This window comes from Lemur catta, chromosome 12 (genome assembly GCF_020740605.2).
Source record: "Lemur catta isolate mLemCat1 chromosome 12, mLemCat1.pri, whole genome shotgun sequence".
NCBI lineage: Eukaryota > Metazoa > Chordata > Mammalia > Primates > Lemuridae > Lemur > Lemur catta.
Genome location: NC_059139.1, coordinates 514,643 through 533,834, shown reverse-complemented (window position 1 = coordinate 533,834; position 19,192 = coordinate 514,643). Strand labels below are relative to the sequence as shown.

The following is a 19,192-nucleotide window of genomic DNA, read 5'->3' as shown; positions in this document are numbered from 1 at the left end:
AGGGCTGAGTGACAGCAGGGGAACCTGGAGGACAGTTGTTGCATGAAATAAACCAGGCACAGAAAGACAAACACTGCATGTCGCCACGATGTCGCCGACGTGTGGAATCTAAAAACGTCGAACTTGTAGAAACAGAATAGAGCAGTGGCTGTCGGGCTGGAGGGTGCAGCGTGGGGGTGCTGGTAAAGGTGCGTCTCAGCTGTAAGATGAAGTTCCGAGGATCTGACGTGCGGCACGGCAGCTGTAGTTAGTAACATGTATGCATGAAGTTTGCTAGAAGAGTAGATATTAAGTGTCTGCATCACAAAAAATGGGAAATTAGGTGAGACGGTGGGTGTGTTAATTAACTTGATTATGGTGGTCAGTTCACATTGTGTACTTAAATCGTCACGTCATGCACCTTAAGTATATACAGTCCTTATTTGTCAGTCATAACCTCAGTAAAGCTGGGAAAACAACAAGAGAATCCATAAAAGTTTTTAAATTTTCATTGTAAAAGTCATATATGCCTGCCAGGGAAACCCAATACATAGCACAAAGCTAAAATACAGATGAGAGTCCCTTCTGTCCCCCAGGCCTGTCCCACTAGCCCAGGGCCGCGGCCCTCAGCGTGTGCACGCGTGTGGGGCTGGGGTGTGTTGCACAGACAGCGCCCGGGAGAGGTGCCCGGGGGCCGCCCTGGCCATTCGGGGGCTGTGTCGGGTGGGAGGTCCTGGCGTGGGCCCCTGTGCAGTCGCTGCTGTTTGCTGTTTCCAGAGGCTACGGGCGCACCTACTTCAGCTGCACGTCTGCCCACACCAGCACCGGTGACGGCACAGCCATGGTCACCAGGGCAGGCCTTCCCTGCCAGGACTTGGAGTTCGTTCAGTTCCACCCCACAGGTAGGACAGGACCCTTACCTGCCAGTGGGCGCGTTCGTGTCTGGTAAACATGCGGTGCCTACTCAATGCCCCTCTGCGTTTCCCGTACTGGCAGTTTTCATCTGTCACGTCCTAACCTGGAAGTCCTTTCCTCCAGGAGAGTTCCCCGATTGCCCTCGGGCAGCTTAGGTCCTGTCTTGTGTGCTCCTCCAGAGCTCTAACCCTTGCCTTGGTGGCACTTACCAAGCAAAGCAGCAGTTGGTCATCGTCCCTCCCCTGGGCCAGGTTGTCGGCTCCCCGGGGTGGGGCAGGTCTGTCTTGTTTGCCTCTGTGCTGTGTCCGCCGGGCGCGCTGCGGGCTGGGTGGATCTGACTGGCGCAGGCTGTGGGCACACTTCCGTCTCGGGAGAAGGCCCAGCTTCCCTGGGACTGGGGCGTGAGGGCAGCACACGCCGTGACAGGACTCCACGTCACAGGTGGGTCCTGGGCCTTCCCGTTTGACCAAGGGCCAGCTCGTCAGACAGCTGATGCCATCAAGGGATTTGGCCACATTAACACAGAAGTAAGTGACAGTCGAGGTCCTGTTTGGGGGATGTTTTCCAGAAATGAACCTGGGAGAGACACACACACCGCCACTTGCCTCCCATCTGAGGGGGCTGTCCTGGATTCTTTTTGTACTGCTTTGCTGACCTGTGGACTGGGGAGACTCCACGTGGAATGCCAGAGGGCCAGACCTTTTTTTCCTCTTTGCTCTGTCAGTACATTCTTTCTGGTTCCTGGCAGGGATGAAAAATAAAAAATATATTTGTTGAGGATTTTTTGGGGTTTTGTTTTTTTTTTTGAGATGGGATCTTTCTGTGTGGCCCAGGCTAGAGTGCAGTCATAGCTCACTGCAGCCTCAGACTCTGGGGTTCCAGTGGTCCTCCTGAGCAGCTCGGACCACAGGCACGCACCACCAAGCCCAGCTAATGTTTTATTTTTTTGTGGAGATGGGGTCTCACTGTGTTGCCCAGGCTGGCTCTTAAACTTGGCCTCAAGCGATCCTGCCGCCACAGCCTCCCAGAATGCTGGGATTACAGGTGGTGAGCCACCGAATCCGGCCTATTGGTTCTTATTACTGTTCTTATCCAGTGAAATGCAACTGAGTGTCTCAATTCCATCTGTAATATATTTAGGGCTCCCTTTCTGATGTTTCCTTTCCAGTGTATGAGAAATAAACCACCAAAAAACAGTCATTGAAACTAGCAAAAGTGGAATGCAGATGAAATGCAAGAATTTCATTCTTTTAAAAGCAAGATAACTCTTTTGGTAGTGTAGTAATGAAAATACTAGCTTTTGAGTGACATTTAATTTGGTCTCCATTGTTAAAATCCTGGAGCTTGGCATTTCTTGTTTTTCGTGACATTGAGGGACACAGAGTCATGGTTAAGAGCACATGTTGCTCAGCTTTGAATGTGGTTTCTGTCTTCTGCCGCGTGACCGTGGGTGGCTTACTAAGCTTTAATTTGTTTGTCTCTGAGAATGGGGGTAATGTTACCTGGGGTTGTCGTAAAGCTTATGCGAGTTAATGTCTGTAAAGCAGGTAGAACCATCCATAGCAAGTACTAACTATAACAATAATTATTGTCCTTGCTGCTATTTGGGTACTTCAGGTACGAATTCTCCAAGCTGGTTATTCTTACCGAAAGTAGTTACCACAATATCATCGTGCAAAAGAATGTCCAAAAATTAAAATAAAATTTGGTGCATTTAACATATACGGGACTGCAATCAGAGTATTGAACAGAGCTTCGTTCACTACCCGTGACAGCCCCCCTGCTCTCTGGGGGACCCCAGTCTGCCCAGACCGTTATCCACACTTCCTACTGCTAATGCTTTCTCTTTATTATTCAGTTTTTCATGTAATGCCCCTTGTATACCCTTTTCCTGTCTGCCCCTAAAAATGTCTTGAAGAAATATACATTTGAAATATAGACGTAGCATTCATTAGTTATGAGTATTTAATTGGTTTTTTTTTTTGCAGGCATATATGGTGCTGGCTGTCTCATCACAGAAGGGTGCCGTGGGGAGGGCGGCATTCTCATCAACAGTCAGGGCGAGCGGTTCATGGAGCGCTACGCGCCTGTCGCCAAGGACCTGGCGTCCAGAGACGTCGTGTCTCGATCAATGACTCTGGAAATCCGTGAAGGAAGGTCTGTGGGATTTGCTCCCGGGATGTCTGAGTGGGTGCGTGAGCTCACGCACCCGGTGCCATGGCTCCCTTTTGGTGACTCTTGCATTTACATTTTAATGTCCGGGCTGGTGTCACTTCTGGGCGACCTTCAGCACCGCTCAGTAGCTCCCATGAACAGTGAGCTGTTACTTGCTGGCTGTCGTCTGTTAGTTTGTGATACTGTTCTTAAGAGCCACATTTTGAGAATTTTAGCTCGTTTAATGTAAATCTTTCTCAAATCTGAAACTCAAGTTGTCCTTGTGGGTGAGCATGTGGTGGACGCTCAGCATGGGAGGGAGAAACACACCCAGCCCGAAGTCAGCGTGGGAGCCCTGGGTGCCGTGCCGTGCCGTGAGTCACGTCACAGTGTCTCAGCAGCCTTCTGGGGTGGGGGGTTGGTTGTCTTCCGGCAAAGTGACGCGAGGCTCTTCTAGCGCAGGACCCTGTTCTTTAATGTGGACACTTGTTAACTATCTGCTGGTGTGGCCTGTAGAGGTTTTACACGTTTATGTGAAAAACAAGAAGTCAGATGGCCTTTTAGAGCCCAGTCATGCCTCTGTATCCGTGACTGCCACGTCTGTGGACTCAGCCAGCCGTGGGTGGAAATAAAATTGCATCCTTACTGAACACTTACAGACCTTCCTTTCTCGCTCCTCCCTGGCCAATGCCATCTGACAGCTGTTTGTGTGGCATTCACGTTGTATCCGGTGTTACCAGGGATCTAGAGATGATGGAATGCGTAGGGAGGGTGTGCACAGATTATCTGCAAACGCTGTCCTGTTCTGTGTCAGGGACTTGAGCATCTGCGGATTTGGGAATCCACGGGTCCTAGAACCAGTTCCTCACGGGCACAGAGGGTAACTGTCTGGCATAGAGAACTTTCTAAGGCATCTACCAAGGAAACGTAGCAAATACGACCCCCAAGATTAGAGAGGGAGTTTGGTGAGGGCAAGGTTGTCCCTGCCTTGCAGGAGGTGCCTAGAAAGGACGTGATGGGACAGTCACCATAAATGGAGGGCAGAGTTGTTTCAGTATCAAAAATGTTGAAACTTACATGCTTCAGTGATTTTGTATTCTTGGGGTTTCTATAGTTACCGTTCTTGGCCTCACGTTATGCTGTTCTATTTTCCCAGGGGCTGCGGCCCTGAGAAGGATCACGTCTACCTGCAGCTGCACCACCTGCCCCCGGAGCAGCTGGCCATGCGCCTGCCTGGCATTTCAGAGACAGCCATGGTCTTTGCCGGCGTGGACGTCACCAAGGAGCCGATCCCTGTGCTCCCCACTGTGCACTACAACATGGGCGGCGTCCCCACCAACCACAAGGGCCAGGTGACGGTGTCGGGCCCCCTCGCAGTTGCCCCTTCAGATCTTAGAGGAAAAGACAGATGTTTTCTTCAAAAAAGCACTGTGTTGTTTAAAAGATTGCACTTACTTTAAATTACTAATGCTGTTACTGGAGGGGGGAGGGAAGGAGATTATAGTCCAGTTTTTACATTTACTCCTTAGTAGCAGTTCATTATTAACAATTTCTTAATTTCTTCTTAGTAAATAGTCATAATGTCATTTGTAGTTTTTTCCAGTTTATAGTTACTTTCCTGTATGATCTCGTTATTGTTTAATGATCTTGTGAATCAGGTGGTCTTTATGATCAGTAGCCTGTCATTCCGTCCGTCTGTGTTGGTCTCCTTGTCAGGCGAGGTGGGCGGGAATTGCTCCTCCCTCTGCAGAGAAGAGCGGTGACCGGCAGCCTCCGAAGTCGCCTTCTCATCTCACACACACCCCCACGTCTCACATCCCCCCACATCTCACACGCACCCCATCTCACACCACCCCCACGTCTCACACGCACCCCCACATCTCACATCCCCCCACGTCTCACACCCCCCCACGTCTCACACGCACCCCCACGTCTCACACGCACCCCCATGTCTCACATCCCCCCACGTCTCACATCCCCCCACGTCTCACACGCACCCCCACGTCTCACATCCCCCCACGTCTCACACGCACCCCCACGTCTCACATCCCCCCACGTCTCACATCCCCCCACGTCTCACACGCACCCCTATGTCTCACACGCACTCCCACGTCTCACATCCCCCCACGTCTCACACGCACCCCTATGTCTCACACACACCCCCACGTCTCACATCCCCCCACGTCTCACACGCACCCCCACGTCTCACATCCCCCCACGTCTCACACGCACCCCTATGTCTCACACACCCCCATGTCTCACATCCCCCCACGTCTCACACGCACCCCCACGTCTCACATCCCCCCACGTCTCACATCCCCCCATGTCTCACGCACCCCCACGTCTCACGCACCCCCATGTCTCACACCCCCCCACTTTGTGCTGCTCCCAGCCTGAGCCCGGGTCGTTGAGTCAGGCACAGAGGGGTGGCCGAGTCAGGGGGGTGGGCAGGGTCCTGAGGAACTGGATGTCGGGGAGGTCGTAGACTCTGGCATTGGGGGCTCCTTCGACCTGCTTGGCCCGGTGAGTGTTGGGGGGCAGAGGAGGACGCGGAGGTACCTGCTGAGGGCCCCCCTCAGGCGGAGGAGACGAGGCCTTTGCTTCCTGCCCTTGTCGGCCTACGTGCGGCACGGACACCCTGTCTGGGGAAGCGGGCCTGTGGGGACACGGGCGCCGTGACGTTTCATCGTAATCTTCTTTCCCAAAGGTCCTGAAGCACGTGAACGGCCAGGATCAGATTGTGCCCGGCCTGTACGCCTGTGGGGAGGCCGCCTGCGCCTCGGTGCACGGCGCCAACCGGCTCGGGGCCAACTCGCTCCTGGACCTGGTCGTCTTTGGCCGGGCCTGTGCCCTGAGCATCCAGGAGTCCTGCAGGCCCGGTACGTGCTGTCTGCAGGAGCCGGGCCGCCCCGGAGGCAAGGGCTGCGGGTCTTGATGTGTGGGAATGCGCTTGGGGCTCATACGGAGGTGGTCTGGGCTCTTCCCTGGGAAGTGAGGAAACAGGAAGGCAAGATCGTGTGTCGTGGCATTGAGACTGGACCGTAGGTGGGTAGGGGTCTTCACAGTTAAGAAGGTAAATTTTGGGGGTTACATTTTGTTTTTTGTAGTCATCGTGTTCTGCTTAGAAAAGGCACTATTAGGAAATTACTATTTTGAAGGGAAGTTTATTACATATGATTTGCCTGAAACAAATTACTTATTTGCAATACTGTAAACAATAGGCTTAAGTGAATATATAACCTCTTGGTACTTAGAAAAATAATTTAGGCCACTCTAAGAACGAAGTATAACTAATCATTATTAAAGGGAAAGGGTGACTTAAACACAATAAAAGGTTGGATTGTGGTGCCGCCTTCAGTGATAGAATAGATTTCAGTTGGTGATTTTCTCGTGGTAGCTTAAAATGATGTGCAGGAGAGGCCGGGCGAGGTGGCTCACGCCTGTAATCCCAGCACTCTGGGAGGCCGAGACGAGTGGATTGCTCGAGGTCAGGAGTTCGAGACCAGCCTGAGCGAGACCCCGTCTCTACTAAAAAATAGAAATAAATTATCTGGACAACTAAAAATATATATAGAAAAAATTAGCCAGGCATGGTGGCGCATGCCTGTAGTCCCAGCTACTCGGGAGGCTGAGGCAGGAGGATCGCTTGAGCCCAGGAGTTTGAGGTTGCTGTGAGCTAGGCTGACGCCATGGCACTCACTCTAGCCCGGGCAACACAGCGAGACTCTGTCTCAAAAAAAAAAAAAAAAAAAAATTCCATGTGCTGGAAGTGTGAGCCCACTTACATACACTAAAAACAGGATAGTTACCGTTGTTCCAACCTTCCAGAAGGTCTCCACAGCAGGTGTGGTGCCTCATTTGCTCAGAATGACCGTGTGAGGGGCGAGGCACAGCGGGGACCCCAGGCCCACATTCTTCCCATCATGTTTCACTCATGTTAACCGTTTAGCGTCACTGCTGTGTTTGTAGAACAAATCCTTTTTGTACAGATTGAAGTAATGATACAGAAACTAGTGCAGAAATCTTAACCCACTAGTTAAATACACCCCCTTTGTATTTGTGGTTGGAAAGGTGCAGATAATGAAAAGGGCAGGTTGTGTTTCAGACGCTCTCTGCCTGGATGTGCCCCCGGCTCGGGGTTGGTGCCTGTGGAGGTGACACCCCGTCCCGAGTCGGTGCTGCCCAGCGGCAAGGGCGGGCGGCTGTCCTGCTGCCACGGGCAATGCTTGTCCCACTCGCCGGCCCTGCGCTTTACAGCCGTGAGGGCAGATGCCCCTCTCAGAGCAAAGCAGAAATGTTGAGGTTCCCATTTTTTGAAAATGAGAAAAAGTTTTATAAGAATACCTTACACTTTTGTATCCGAGGGATCTATAAACACTTTTTAAACTCAGAAATAAGAAGGAGCAGACGACTCACACGCATGTCTCACGCAGCGTGCTGGGAAGCCAGAGTCGAGAGGCCGTACGTGTGTAATTGTATTTATGTGACATTCTGGAAAAGGAAAAACTGCACCAAAGAAACTGGATTGGGGGTTGCCTAGGCCATGTCCTGATTGCATTGGCACTTAACATAGCTCTGTGCTTGTCAGAACTGGAAAACCCTACACTAAAAACTGACTTGATTTTATTGTATCTTAATTATGCTTTACTTTTTAAAAATGAAAGAAAAAAATGTTTGTACCACTAATTCCCCCGAAATGTAAATTTTTTAAACATTTAAAAAGTTCAGTCCTATATCGTCTAGTGGTTAGGTAAAAGAAAGAAAAACCAACAAAGTTTAAATCTTACTATATATTCTGGTTGTGGTAGGTGGTTATATGCATCTATGCTTGTGTTAAAATTTATACCAAAAGAAAAATAGTCGTTTTTACTGAATGTTCAGTTTTTAGAACATTATAAACAAAAGGAAAGGAAACAGCCTCCCTAGAAGTTCTTGGCCGGACTTGAGAGCAGTCGGCATCCTGGCGCCTTGAGTGGGAGGGCCGGGAACACGCGACCGTGTGTCTCCTGCATTCCACACCTTCTACCTCCTGCATGTATGACTGTTGGGAAAAATGCTGCTTAAAAAATGTCATCACAGAAAAACTTTGAAAAAATCCTCAAAACGTCTTTTTAGAAAGGTGAGAGCTGGCCTGGCGTAGTGGCTCACACCTGTAATCCCAGCACTTTGGGAGGTCAAGGCAGGAGGATTGCTTGAGGTCAGGAGTTTGAGACCAGCCTGAGCAACATAGTAAGACCCCCAACTCTACAAAAAACAGAAAAATTAGCAGGGCATGGTGGTGCATGTCTGCAGTCCCAGCCACTCAGGAGGCTGAGGCAGGAGGATCGTCTGAGCCCAGGAGTTTGAGGTTGCAGGGAGCTATTTTTGTGCCACTGCACTCCAGCCCAGGGTGACAGAGAGTGACCCTGTCTCAAAAAAAAGACAGGTGAGAGCATGTGAGTCAGAATCAGCAGACAAGCTCCAACCACGCCATCACCTCCCTCGTCTCTTCACATCTGAGAACCACTGGGTGGCCGACCCCTGGGGACCACTGGAGGGTGTCATTTTTCCCCTTAGTAGAGTAACAGTACAAGGTCTGCATATTTGAATTTTAATTTCTGAGATGCTTTCTAATTAGTTCATTCCAAGATTACTTAATGGATACCAGCTACTGTGTGCCAGCGTTTTTTTCTTATGATCTTTAAAATTGGTCCCAAATCAGTAGATGGCTCCCTGGGTGAGGGCAGGCGGGCGGTGTGTTGGCTCAGGTCACTGCTGGGTTTGTCAAGTCCTTGAATGGCTGTGATACGCATTTGTGTGTCATTCTAAACTCATTCAGTTTTTCTAAGTGTTTTTTAAAAGTTAAATTCTAGCTTTTTTTTTTTTTTTAGGAGATAAAGTTCCCCCAATTAAACCAAATGCTGGGGAAGAATCTGTGATGAATCTTGACAAACTGAGGTTTGCTGATGGAAGCATCAGAACGTCGGAATTGCGACTCAGCATGCAGAAGGTAGGAACCCGGGCGCTGGAGCGCGGACGCTGGCTGCCCGGCCGGCCCTGCGCTGGGGTGCGGAGCTGCAGGGAGCAGGACATGCCGCACCCATCAAGACGGAACAGAAAAGAGGTCAGAAGGCCTAAATTAGATAAAAGTACCACACTCCTTTTCCGCAGAGAAGGCTGCAGGTCAACAGTCCAGGGCAGAATTAGCACCCGCGTAGCATCAGGGACAGCCTTCTGGGACCCTGGTGTGCTGGAGCGTGGCATCCGTCCTCAGACTGCCGCAGCCTGGAGGAGGAAGGGCAGTGGGATGTCAGAGAAGCACAGCCCCCGGCGTCCTCCTGGCAGGTTTCCTGGGCATCCAGCACGATCCTCGTGCTCACATCTTGCTCAGAGATCTCTCTCACTCTCACGCCCAGCTCCCAGCGACTCTGGAGATGTCGTTACGCTGGGCCCGTTGCTGCCCCTGAATGTACTCAGACGGGAGGAGGGTGGGCATTGGGTGAAAGCCGATCCCTGCAGCCTGTGCTACCCGAGTTGGCCTTCTAGACTAGGACGTCCAGTGCGACCTTCTGTGATGTTGGAAAATACTCTGAATCTTTGCTGTCCACTGTGATAGCCACTAGCCACAAGTGGCTGCAGATCACTTGGAATGCGGTCAAAGAAACTGCATTTTCATTTTCTTTCATTTCAATTTTTAATATAAATATCTATATGTGCTTAGAGTCACTGCATTAGAAAAAACACAGGTTTAGATCAATAAAAATGTGTAAAACAGGAAGCAATTGAATTCTTCTTATACAGGGATTTATTTTTATTTTTGAGACGGAGTCTCAAAGCTCTACTGCCTCGGCTGGAGTGCAGTGGCATCATCCTAGCTCACTGCAACCTCAAACTTCTGTGTTCAAGCGATCCTCCTGCTTTAGCCCCCTGAGTAGCTGGGACTACAGGCACATGCCACCACACCCAGCTAATATTTTTAATTTTGTAGAGATGGGGGTTCTCACTATATTGCTCAGGCTGGTCTCAAACTCCTGGTCTCAAGTGGTCCTCCTGCCCCAGACTCCCAAAGAGTTAGGATTACAGGTGGGAGCCACCATGCCCGGCCTAATGCGGGGAGTTAGCTACTCTCCCAGCGAAGAATCAGTTCCCTCGGGCAGGGGTCGTCGCAAAGGATGAAAAACTAGTAGGAAATAGAAAATAGAAATAATACATAGAGACAAGAGTATAGTTGATAAAGAATAGATTTATGAGAAATAGGTACAGGAGGGTGCTCAGAGGACTTCATGATATGGTGTAGCCAAGACTGAAGTTTCACATCAGTATTTATGGGTACAGTGATCGGTTGCCAGGGGTAACAGACTTACATAATAACAGGTAGTTCATTTTAGGTTGAAAGTCTCCCAAAAGGCTTATATAGATCCCTTAATTAACTGTATCTATGTGAACAAACCGTTACAAAATCTTTTTAGGACCAACTTCTAAGTTTTAAGAGAAAATTATCACTTTAGCAAAAACAGAGACATTGTGGCTCTGGTTATTGTGTATTGCGACAGATTCTTCAGAAGTCAAGCAAGAGCTGTCCCTCAGGCTAATTGCTCTAGCCACAGGTGTCTGGCTGGGGTGGCCTGTCTTTATCGATCAGCTCCCGTTCTGTGGCTCCATGCAAACCTGCTCTGTCCTTCAAAGCAGGCGAGAACCGCAGGCCTGAGACTGCAGCGTCACCTTGGAAGGCAGCTGCTACTGACCACTGAGACGCCCTCCTGAGGCAGCAGCTTTTGATAGCAGACTAACACGGTCACATATTCCTTCAGGGCAAAGCCTTGCAAAACTCCTGAATCATTTCTGACTCTAATATTATGGGGGCATTTCCATAAATCAGTATTTCTTAGGCTCAACAGCATAACGTAGGGATTCTTGTCCATGAGTGACAGTCTCTATCTTCCCGAGATTGTTGGCAAGAATTTCTGCACGTGAGTATTTTCTAAAAAGAAGCCCATTGCTTTAATCATATTCTGAAAGGAGTCCAGTGGCCACACACCGACACCACCAGAAGAGAAAGGTTACCTGCTTCCATTCTCAGAATTCTGCGTGCCGCTGTCTTCAAGTGAGGCTGGGCTTGAGGGAGGCTTTGTGGAACGGTGAGAGCGGCGTGAGGAAGGCGCGGTAGGTCTGCAGGACCTCGGTGGGATCAGAGGCCACCAGGACAGACACGGTCGTCACGCTGGGTAGTAGGAGCCTGTGCCAGGGTGTGGAAATGGCACCTCCGTGAGACTGAGTAACCACATAGGGGTTGTCCTGGCACTCCCTGTGTGCCAGGCACCGTGAGATGCTAGAGTCAGCACTGAACAGACAGAAGTTCTTACACTCGTGGAGTATGCATTTCAGTGGGGGAAGTAATTTTTCTGCCGATTCCAGCTAATATATAATAGTGACAATCGAAAAAGAAATGAGGCACATATTGAAAAAGAGTAGATAAAATTATCATTATTTATAAATATGCTTTCCTAAAAATTCCGAGAGAATAAACTGAAAAACTAATAGAAATAATGGAAGAATGTAGTAAAGTGCCTCGATAATTGCATGTAAACTGAGTAGCTTTTGAGTACGCGGGTGCCAACCCACTCCTAAGTCGACAGACATCTCAGTCACGTTACAGCCAAACACGGAAATGCCCTGGACAGACTTAGCCAGAAATACATGAAAAAGATGTGAAAAATATACACCTATTAAAGGGCCGGAAACAATGTTGAATATTTTATTGATTTAAGATGCAATTTTTCCCCATGTATTCTTTCTGAAAAACCAGTAAGTTGATGATGTGCATTACAGTTTTACAATTACCTATTAGTCTAAAGAAGATTAGGTGAAATATCTCCACATAAAATCATAAAGCTAAAACTAAAGACACGGCATTCTCTGCTGTTGGCAGAGGAAGAGGCGTCCAGATCGGGGGGTGCAGCAGAGGCTGGGGGGCCGTGTTGGCGAGGATTCTCAGCAGGGAGGAAGGGGCATTCCGAGAGAGGTGCCCGTCCCTTTGGCAGGAGACAAAGGGAGATGCCTTGTTCTCAGCATACCTGAAATAGCTTCGGGCTTGTTTCATGGCCCGTCTTCTGCACGTGATCCATGAAGAGCGTCCACACAACAACCGGAGGAGCAGTGCCCACTCGAAGATGGCAGAGGGTTCCCAGGCCTCAGATTTTTCCCGCTCCATGATGACCTCCGCACCCTGCTCACCCGCCTCATCTCAGCACCTCCTAGCGAGTGTCCCTGGCAGGGCGGTGCTGGTTCACGTCATGTGACCACCAGAGGCCTGTGGGCTGCACTGGGTGCTCATTCGTTGGGGGTCTTGGGGGTGGTGCTTGCTGGGTCAGAGCACTATGCCTCACAAGAAGTCTGCGTGGCATCAGTGCCCCCGCCCTGTTCCGCAAAGCCTGCCGCCAGAAGCGCAGTGCTGCCCTGTACGTGACGCCTGCCGACTCGCTGGAAGACGTACTTGCGATGGAAACATAGAAATTCTTTTTAAAGCTGTAATCAAAACTTCACTTTAAAATTCAGAGTGATAGGCTGAGTGTGGTGGCGCACGCCTGTCATCCCAGCTCTCGGGGAGGCCGAGGTGGAGGATCGCTTGAGGCCAGGACTTTGAGACCAGTCTGGGCAACATTGCAAGACCCTGTCTCTACCAAAAAAAATATTCGCAGTAATACACTCTCATAGTCTGAATTTCCTAGTTTTTCTGTTTAATTTACATAAATATTTTACATACAACGAAATGTGGAAAACACTTAGGTCCCAACAAAGGCTAAGCAGTTGTTGGTATGGCTTTTTCTGAGGGTTAAAAGCTCACAAATGCTACTGTGTGTCACAGTCCATGCAGAGTCACGCCGCAGTGTTCCGTGTGGGCAGCGTGCTGCAGGAGGGCTGTGAGATCGTCAGTCGGCTCTACGGAGACCTGCAGCACCTGAAGACGTTTGACAGGGGTGAGTGGTTGGCGCTGTCTGCAGGCTGCCGTGTGCGGGCCCTGCCTGCAGCTGCACGGCGATAGCAACAGCCACAGCCCGTGGCGGTGTGCTGGCGGGCCCAGGGCCACGGCCTGGAGAGCCTGCGTGGCTGGATCCGCCCCCCATGGGCCCTTGTGTTGCCCCCAGGAATGGTCTGGAACACGGACCTGGTGGAGACCTTGGAGCTGCAGAACCTGATGCTGTGTGCACTGCAGACCATCTACGGAGCCGAGGCGCGGAAGGAGTCGCGGGGCGCTCACGCCAGGGAAGATTACAAGGTGTGCCCCCAGCCCCACACCCGCCACGCCCCTGCTGTTGCTCCCACCTGGGGCTGCTCACGCCACGCCTGCATTTTCTCTGTGATTCTTTTCATTCGCTTATTCTCACTGTCGTTGGTACCAGTGTGGCCCTGTTCTTGCCTGGACCAGCACCCACTGCTGCCAACAGCGGCATCTCGGCAAAGCGTGCCTTGTTCTCACTGGGGCCAGGGTTAGAGTTCAGCCAGAGTACCATGGCCAGGAAATGCTAGTTTACTGAATTAAAATGATGGGAAAGCTACTGTTTCAGACCTGCCCTGTGGGGTGGAAAAGGTATTGCAGAGCCTGGTCACTATTTTTCAGGTGAGCTGATTTTTGTGCAGAGCACACGTGTCAGATTGTGCCAGAAAAGAGTATTTAGCATATGATAGCAAAAACATGGAAAGGGAAGCTTGGGGTGTGAAAGCCAGTTCAGGACAAACGACCTCAGCAAAAGAATAAAGATTTTCCACAGGGCAGACACGCAGGCTTCTCTCAGGCCAGCGTGTGGGCTGCTGGCGCCTCTCCAGTCAGCCGACCACGGGCGAACGGGCAGGTCGGCTGAGCGGGAGAAATCGGGTTTTATTTACTGTGAAAGTTTATTGATCCGTCCTCCGCTAGTCGGGACTTTGTACCAGGACTGGGTTTGCCCTATGTGTACTCAGTGTGAAGGAAGAGGTGGGTGAGCGTGTCTGTCATGTGTACAGGCCAGGAGGCTTCTCCAGGGCTGGTCCTTCACGGGGCTGGGACGATGAGTCTCCATTCCATTCAGTTACTGCAGATACGCACGTAGATCCCAGGGGAGCTTATTCTGCAATTTCACATTTAGGGGTTAGGGGCTGTTGCGGCCCCACCAGCCCCCGGAGAAGCGCCTCCCCTCTGCCCACCCGCTCACCCGGCTCACTCAGCAGAAACAGCCGAGTGTTTGGATCTTTGGGGGTTTGAAGAGGCTCTTACGAGACTTACCCATTCCTACCTGCAAGATTTTCCTCGATAGCGTTCAGCTTCTCTTTATGAGTTTTTGAAAATTTTAATATTGCTGAAATCAAAACATTTAAATAAAAACAAGATGAAAGAAAAGGTTGAGGCAATCTCCCAGTGTGAAACAAAAAGACAAAGTATTTGATGAACTTTTAGGAACATAAGGGATATTATCTAACAGAAAATACAGAAACGGATCACTCTGGACCTGCACAGCTGGCTTCCAGCTCCTGACCCGCTCTGTGGCCTCAGTGGGTTGGACTTGTCCCTGGTGCCCCTGCGGGCTGAAGGGGAGGTGGAGTGAATGCAGGGCCTGCGGCCAGTCCTGCGTGCGTCACTCCAGTGCTGTGCGGCCTCCGCTTGCGCTGCTGGCAGAGTGACGAGCAATGTCGGTGCTTCTGGCAACAGGTGCGGATCGACGAGTACGACTACTCCAAGCCCGTGCAGGGGCAGCAGAAGAAGCCCTTTGGGGAGCACTGGAGGAAGCACACCCTTTCGTACGTCGACATCGGCACCGGAAAGGTACGGAGGGTTGGGGGGACTTGTCACCATGTGCTGATGCCCCTGCTGCCCTGCTGTGAACTGGGAGGAAAGCCAGGTTTACATCAGCAGTCGAGAGCGGGGGCACCGCTGAGAAAGACTGTCAGTCGGGCTTCTGGCCAGAAGCCGTCCAGTGCCTGCAGGTGCTTCTGAGGAGCCCGAGGAAGGGTCAGCTCCGTGGTGAGGGCCGGGTGGGGTCGCTGGGCAGAGACCAAGTGTCCAAGGCCTGGTGTAGGTCAGGGAGGCACAGCCACTACCAGAAATGCACCTGGAGGCAGCTGCCGGGGAGCCAGGGGGACGAGGTGCCGGTAGGCTCAGCAAGCAGAGCAGCACAGGCGCTGAGGCGGGCTGGGCGGGCAGTGCGCTGGGGACAGCCCGCTGGGCTTGCAGGAGAGGGCTGTGTCTTGTTCCACTGCAGCGCAGCTCACTTGGCACTTCTGCTGGGCACTCAGATTCAGAAATAATGAAGATAGAAAGTGTCTGCCCTTAAGCTTTTTGTAGCTGTACCAGTCTTACAAGCATTTACCTGTGTCTGCAGAAGTTAAGGTGAGCTCTGGCATCACTTGTATGGCACAGCTAGTGGGTCTTTAATTCAGGCAGCTGGTCATTTTCATGATTTGTCACGAAGGCCATTTTCTGATAGTGCATAGCAGTCAGACTTCCCTGCTTTAGCCCAGCCTGCTTTTAATAATGTTTGGAGGTTTTTGTGATTATAAAAGAAATAACACACTCATTTTAGAAAGTAAAAAAGAATCAAATGAACGCCCATCAATCAGGGATACCTATTACCATTTTGAAATATTTAAAAGTCGAGTGTACGTGTACATACTTTTTCCTATATGTGTACAAAGTTATGTATACAGGCTGAGTATCTCTTATCCGAAATGCTTGGGACCAGAAGTGTTTCAGGTTTGGGGTATTTTTGGATTTGGGATATTTGCATTATACTTACTGGGGGAACAACCCTAATCTGAAAATCTGAAACCCAAAGTGCTCCGTGAGCCTCTCCGTGTCATTGCTCAAAAAGTTTCAGATTTTGGAACATTTGGGATTTTTGGATTATGGGTGTTTAACCTATGTGAAGACTTTCTGGTAGAAAAACTGGAAGAAGTAGATAGTTTAACATACAGTGTGATGGTATGTGCGAGGCTTCACCTCTTCGTGACATATGCGTTTTTGCAGAGCACTGAGAGTCTGTGGTGTTTTGGTTGCTCTGTTGCACGGTGCAGACTGGCCGTCGTCATGTGGTTCCCTGTCATGCACGTGCCTTGTTTCCACTGTGTCACTGGAAAATACTCCAGTGAATACCTTTGTCTTTAAGTTCTGATAGCTGTAAATCTAAATTTTTTCAAGAGCAAGTAACACGAGATGGCAATTCATACATGACTTACCACCAACTATTCTTTTTAAGGTCACTCTGGAATACAGACCTGTAATCGACAAAACTTTGAATGAAGCAGACTGTGCCACGGTCCCCCCGGCCATTCGCTCCTACTGACGAGAGGAAATGTGATGACCACAGAATCAGCTCTGTAATTATGTATATTAGCTCATGCACCTGTCTTGTCTTAACGGCCTTTATAAAACGCTGCACTTGAGGAGGGAATAAGGAGCACATTCGAATAGCGACTGTAAACCCAGCGGCCAGCGGCTGGGGAGCACTGCACTTAGCTTTGTCCCTTGCTTTATTCTTTTTTTTTTTTCCTTGAGACAGAGTCTCACTTTGTTACCAGGGCTGGAGTGCAGTGGCCTCGTCACAGCTCACTGCAGCCTCCAACTCCTGGGCTCAGCAGATCCTCCTGCCTCAGCCTCCCAAGTAGCTGGGACTACAAGTACCACCACCACACCCAACTAATTTTTTTTTTGGTGGACACGGGGTCTCGCTCTTGCTCAGGCTGATCTCGAACTCCTGAGCTCAAGCGATCCTCCCGTCTTGGCCTCCCAGAGTGCTGGGATCACAGGCGTGAGCCACCGCGTCCAGCCCCTTGCGTTATTCTTGTGAAATGATAAGACTGGACATAATTCTTAACAAAGCATAAATGAACAAATTTTATTTCCAAATCTGTTTAAAATACCATACTGTTTGGCTTTAGGCATGTTTGTTGACCTGAAATATTAAATGTGATTATCTTTGTATTTTGTGACATCAGTATCCAGATACTTTGTGGTTGTAGTTTATTTCTAAGTAAAAATGAATTTTGGTTTGCGACAGCAAATGAAGACAACTAATATTTCTTCCTTGTTCTGGGCAGATGGTTGACTAGGTGAGCATGTGGCCTCAGTTATTTAAATAACCAAATACTAAATGAGTTGACATGAGAGTAATTAGGTCTCTTTTATTTTTAGGCTGTTCTTTTTATAGAACAATGAATTTATTCTTTCCAAAATTTGTCATTCCAAAAAAATACTATAAATTTGTTCCTTTATGTATCTTTTTGTTAAGAAAAATTTTATAAGGCAGCCTTGCATTAACATTGCCTTTGAAGACCACGGCCATTGCGGGGCTTGGAGCTGGGCGGGGCCACACAGTGGCCAGGCTTTAGGGACAGACAGATTGCATTCTGTACAGCACCCAGGAGTAGTGTGTTCCTCAAGTGGTAAAGGCCTTGTCCACTCCTTGTGCCAGGTGCTGGGCTAGACTTCGGAGGATGTTAGGATGTGATGGAAATTAAGAGTGGGTGATGGGTGGGGCCCTTGACAGTTGGATAAAAACGTCTAGGTGTGATAAACACAGAGTCAGTGACTGTTTAGATTCTTGACCAGAAGTGACACAAAAAAAGCTAGTTAATGGAAACCTACCTAGTCACTAAAATTGACCAAGGAATTTTGAGTCAGTTACAGTATTACGTTTAGCTTACTTTTTTTTTTTTTTTTGGAAATAATCTGATGTCTTTGTTGGCAGTCAGTGGCTGGAGAGAGCAGCACATCACATGCAGGGAACAATGGCCATGTTATGCCCACATAACGGAACACTCCTCTGCAGTGACAGGAGTGCACTGTCGGTACACGGAGCCGTGCAAATGAGTCGCAGAATCATTCTGCCAAGTAAGAGAAGCTGCATTAAAAAAAGAGTACGTGTCTGTGTGATTCCATTTATATAAACTCTAGAGAATGAAAACTGAGGTATAATGACAGAAAACAGGTCTGTGGTTCCCTGTAGACTGAGGGGGTGTGGAGAGATGACAAAGGGGCAGAAGGAAAATTATAGGTGGAATATGTTCACTGTCTTTTGCTAATTAGACCTCAAGAAACGTACAGCTTTTGGTTAAAAATGATAACCAAAAAAATGGGGGAATTCTAAGATAAAGTTTCTCATCTATGTGATTGGTAAACACCCCAAGTTTGCCATCGGACTGTCTTTGAGGAGCTGTCGGATACAAGGACTCCGAAGTGTCGCTGGTGGGAACACAGAACGTTAGTTACACCCTCACAGAAGAGGATTTGGCAACATCTAACAAAACTACATATGCGTTTACCCTTTGGCCCAGCAGTTCTAGGAATCTACAAATTATTCACGGTGGCATCTGCGATATTGGAAACTGCAAACGTGCGTCAGCTGGATGAGGCGCCTTGGTCTGCGCCGTGGGGAGAGTGAGCAGGACCTGTGGTGTCGGCTGCGGGCAGGAGGGCTCGAAGGCAGAGTCAGGTGCTTCCCTTCCTCCTTACTCACTAGATAGAAAAAAGACTGAAGGGGTTGCCATGGAACACGGGACAGTGGTGGCAGTGTCTCTGCGTACACTCTGAGGTAATGCTCTGGACTCTGAAACCGTGTTTGTGTCCTCTGAAATCACAGGCTGGAGTGCAGCGGTCCACTCACAGCTGCTGCAGCCTCACACTCCAGGGCTCAAGTCCTGCCTCAGCTTCCCAACTATGTGGGACTACAGGCGCGTGCCACCAAACCTGGCTGATTTTTTTTAATTTTTTGTATAGATGGGGTCTCACTCTATTGCCCAGGCTGGTCTCAAACTCTTGGGCTCAAGTGATCCTCCCCCTTTGGCCTCCCAAAGTGCTGGGATTACAGGTGTGAGCCACCACACCCAGCCCCATGTAATTGTTTGCACATTACCAAACTAAAATTTTTAAGATAGTCCCTAAAATTGAAAAATATAATCTGAAACAAATGAACCTAATTGCCTTGGATTGAACTCTGCAGGCACTGGCCCTCAGACGGTCGTTTGGAAGGTGATCCTGGAGGCAGCTGGAAGGAGGTGGAGGGAAGTCGGCGAGGGCGGGAACCATGGGTGTGGCCGGCAGCCAGCTCGGGCTCCCCTGGGAGATGGTCACCACCCCCCTCGCAGGGCAAGGGCAAGAGGGCTGGCTTGTGTCTCCACTGGCTCCATACTTCAGAGT

The 19,192-nt window shown here is 49.7% G+C and overlaps 1 protein-coding gene across 4 annotated transcripts in view; it reads left to right on the top strand.

The window, feature by feature from the left end:
- SDHA (succinate dehydrogenase complex flavoprotein subunit A) overlaps nt 1-17,922 on the top strand; it is a 28,241-nt gene extending 10,319 nt beyond the window's left edge. For 3 of the 4 annotated variants that reach the window (XM_045566081.1, XM_045566080.1, XM_045566078.1), the window contains exons 7-15: nt 757-881; nt 2,883-3,051; nt 4,205-4,400; nt 5,756-5,927; nt 8,919-9,037; nt 12,893-13,004; nt 13,173-13,303; nt 14,711-14,824; nt 16,254-16,551. In XM_045566081.1, the coding sequence (XP_045422037.1) occupies nt 757-881; nt 2,883-3,051; nt 4,205-4,400; nt 5,756-5,927; nt 8,919-9,037; nt 12,893-13,004; nt 13,173-13,303; nt 14,711-14,824; nt 16,254-16,340 (1,225 nt within the window). In that variant the 3' untranslated portion in view covers nt 16,341-16,551. Of the gene's footprint in view, nt 1-756; nt 882-2,882; nt 3,052-4,204; nt 4,401-5,755; nt 5,928-8,918; nt 9,038-12,892; nt 13,005-13,172; nt 13,304-14,710; nt 14,825-16,253; nt 16,552-17,744 lie in introns of those variants that run through there. The other variant, XM_045566079.1, reaches the window with a different exon arrangement.
- Nucleotides 17,923-19,192: the final 1,270 nt, after the last annotated feature.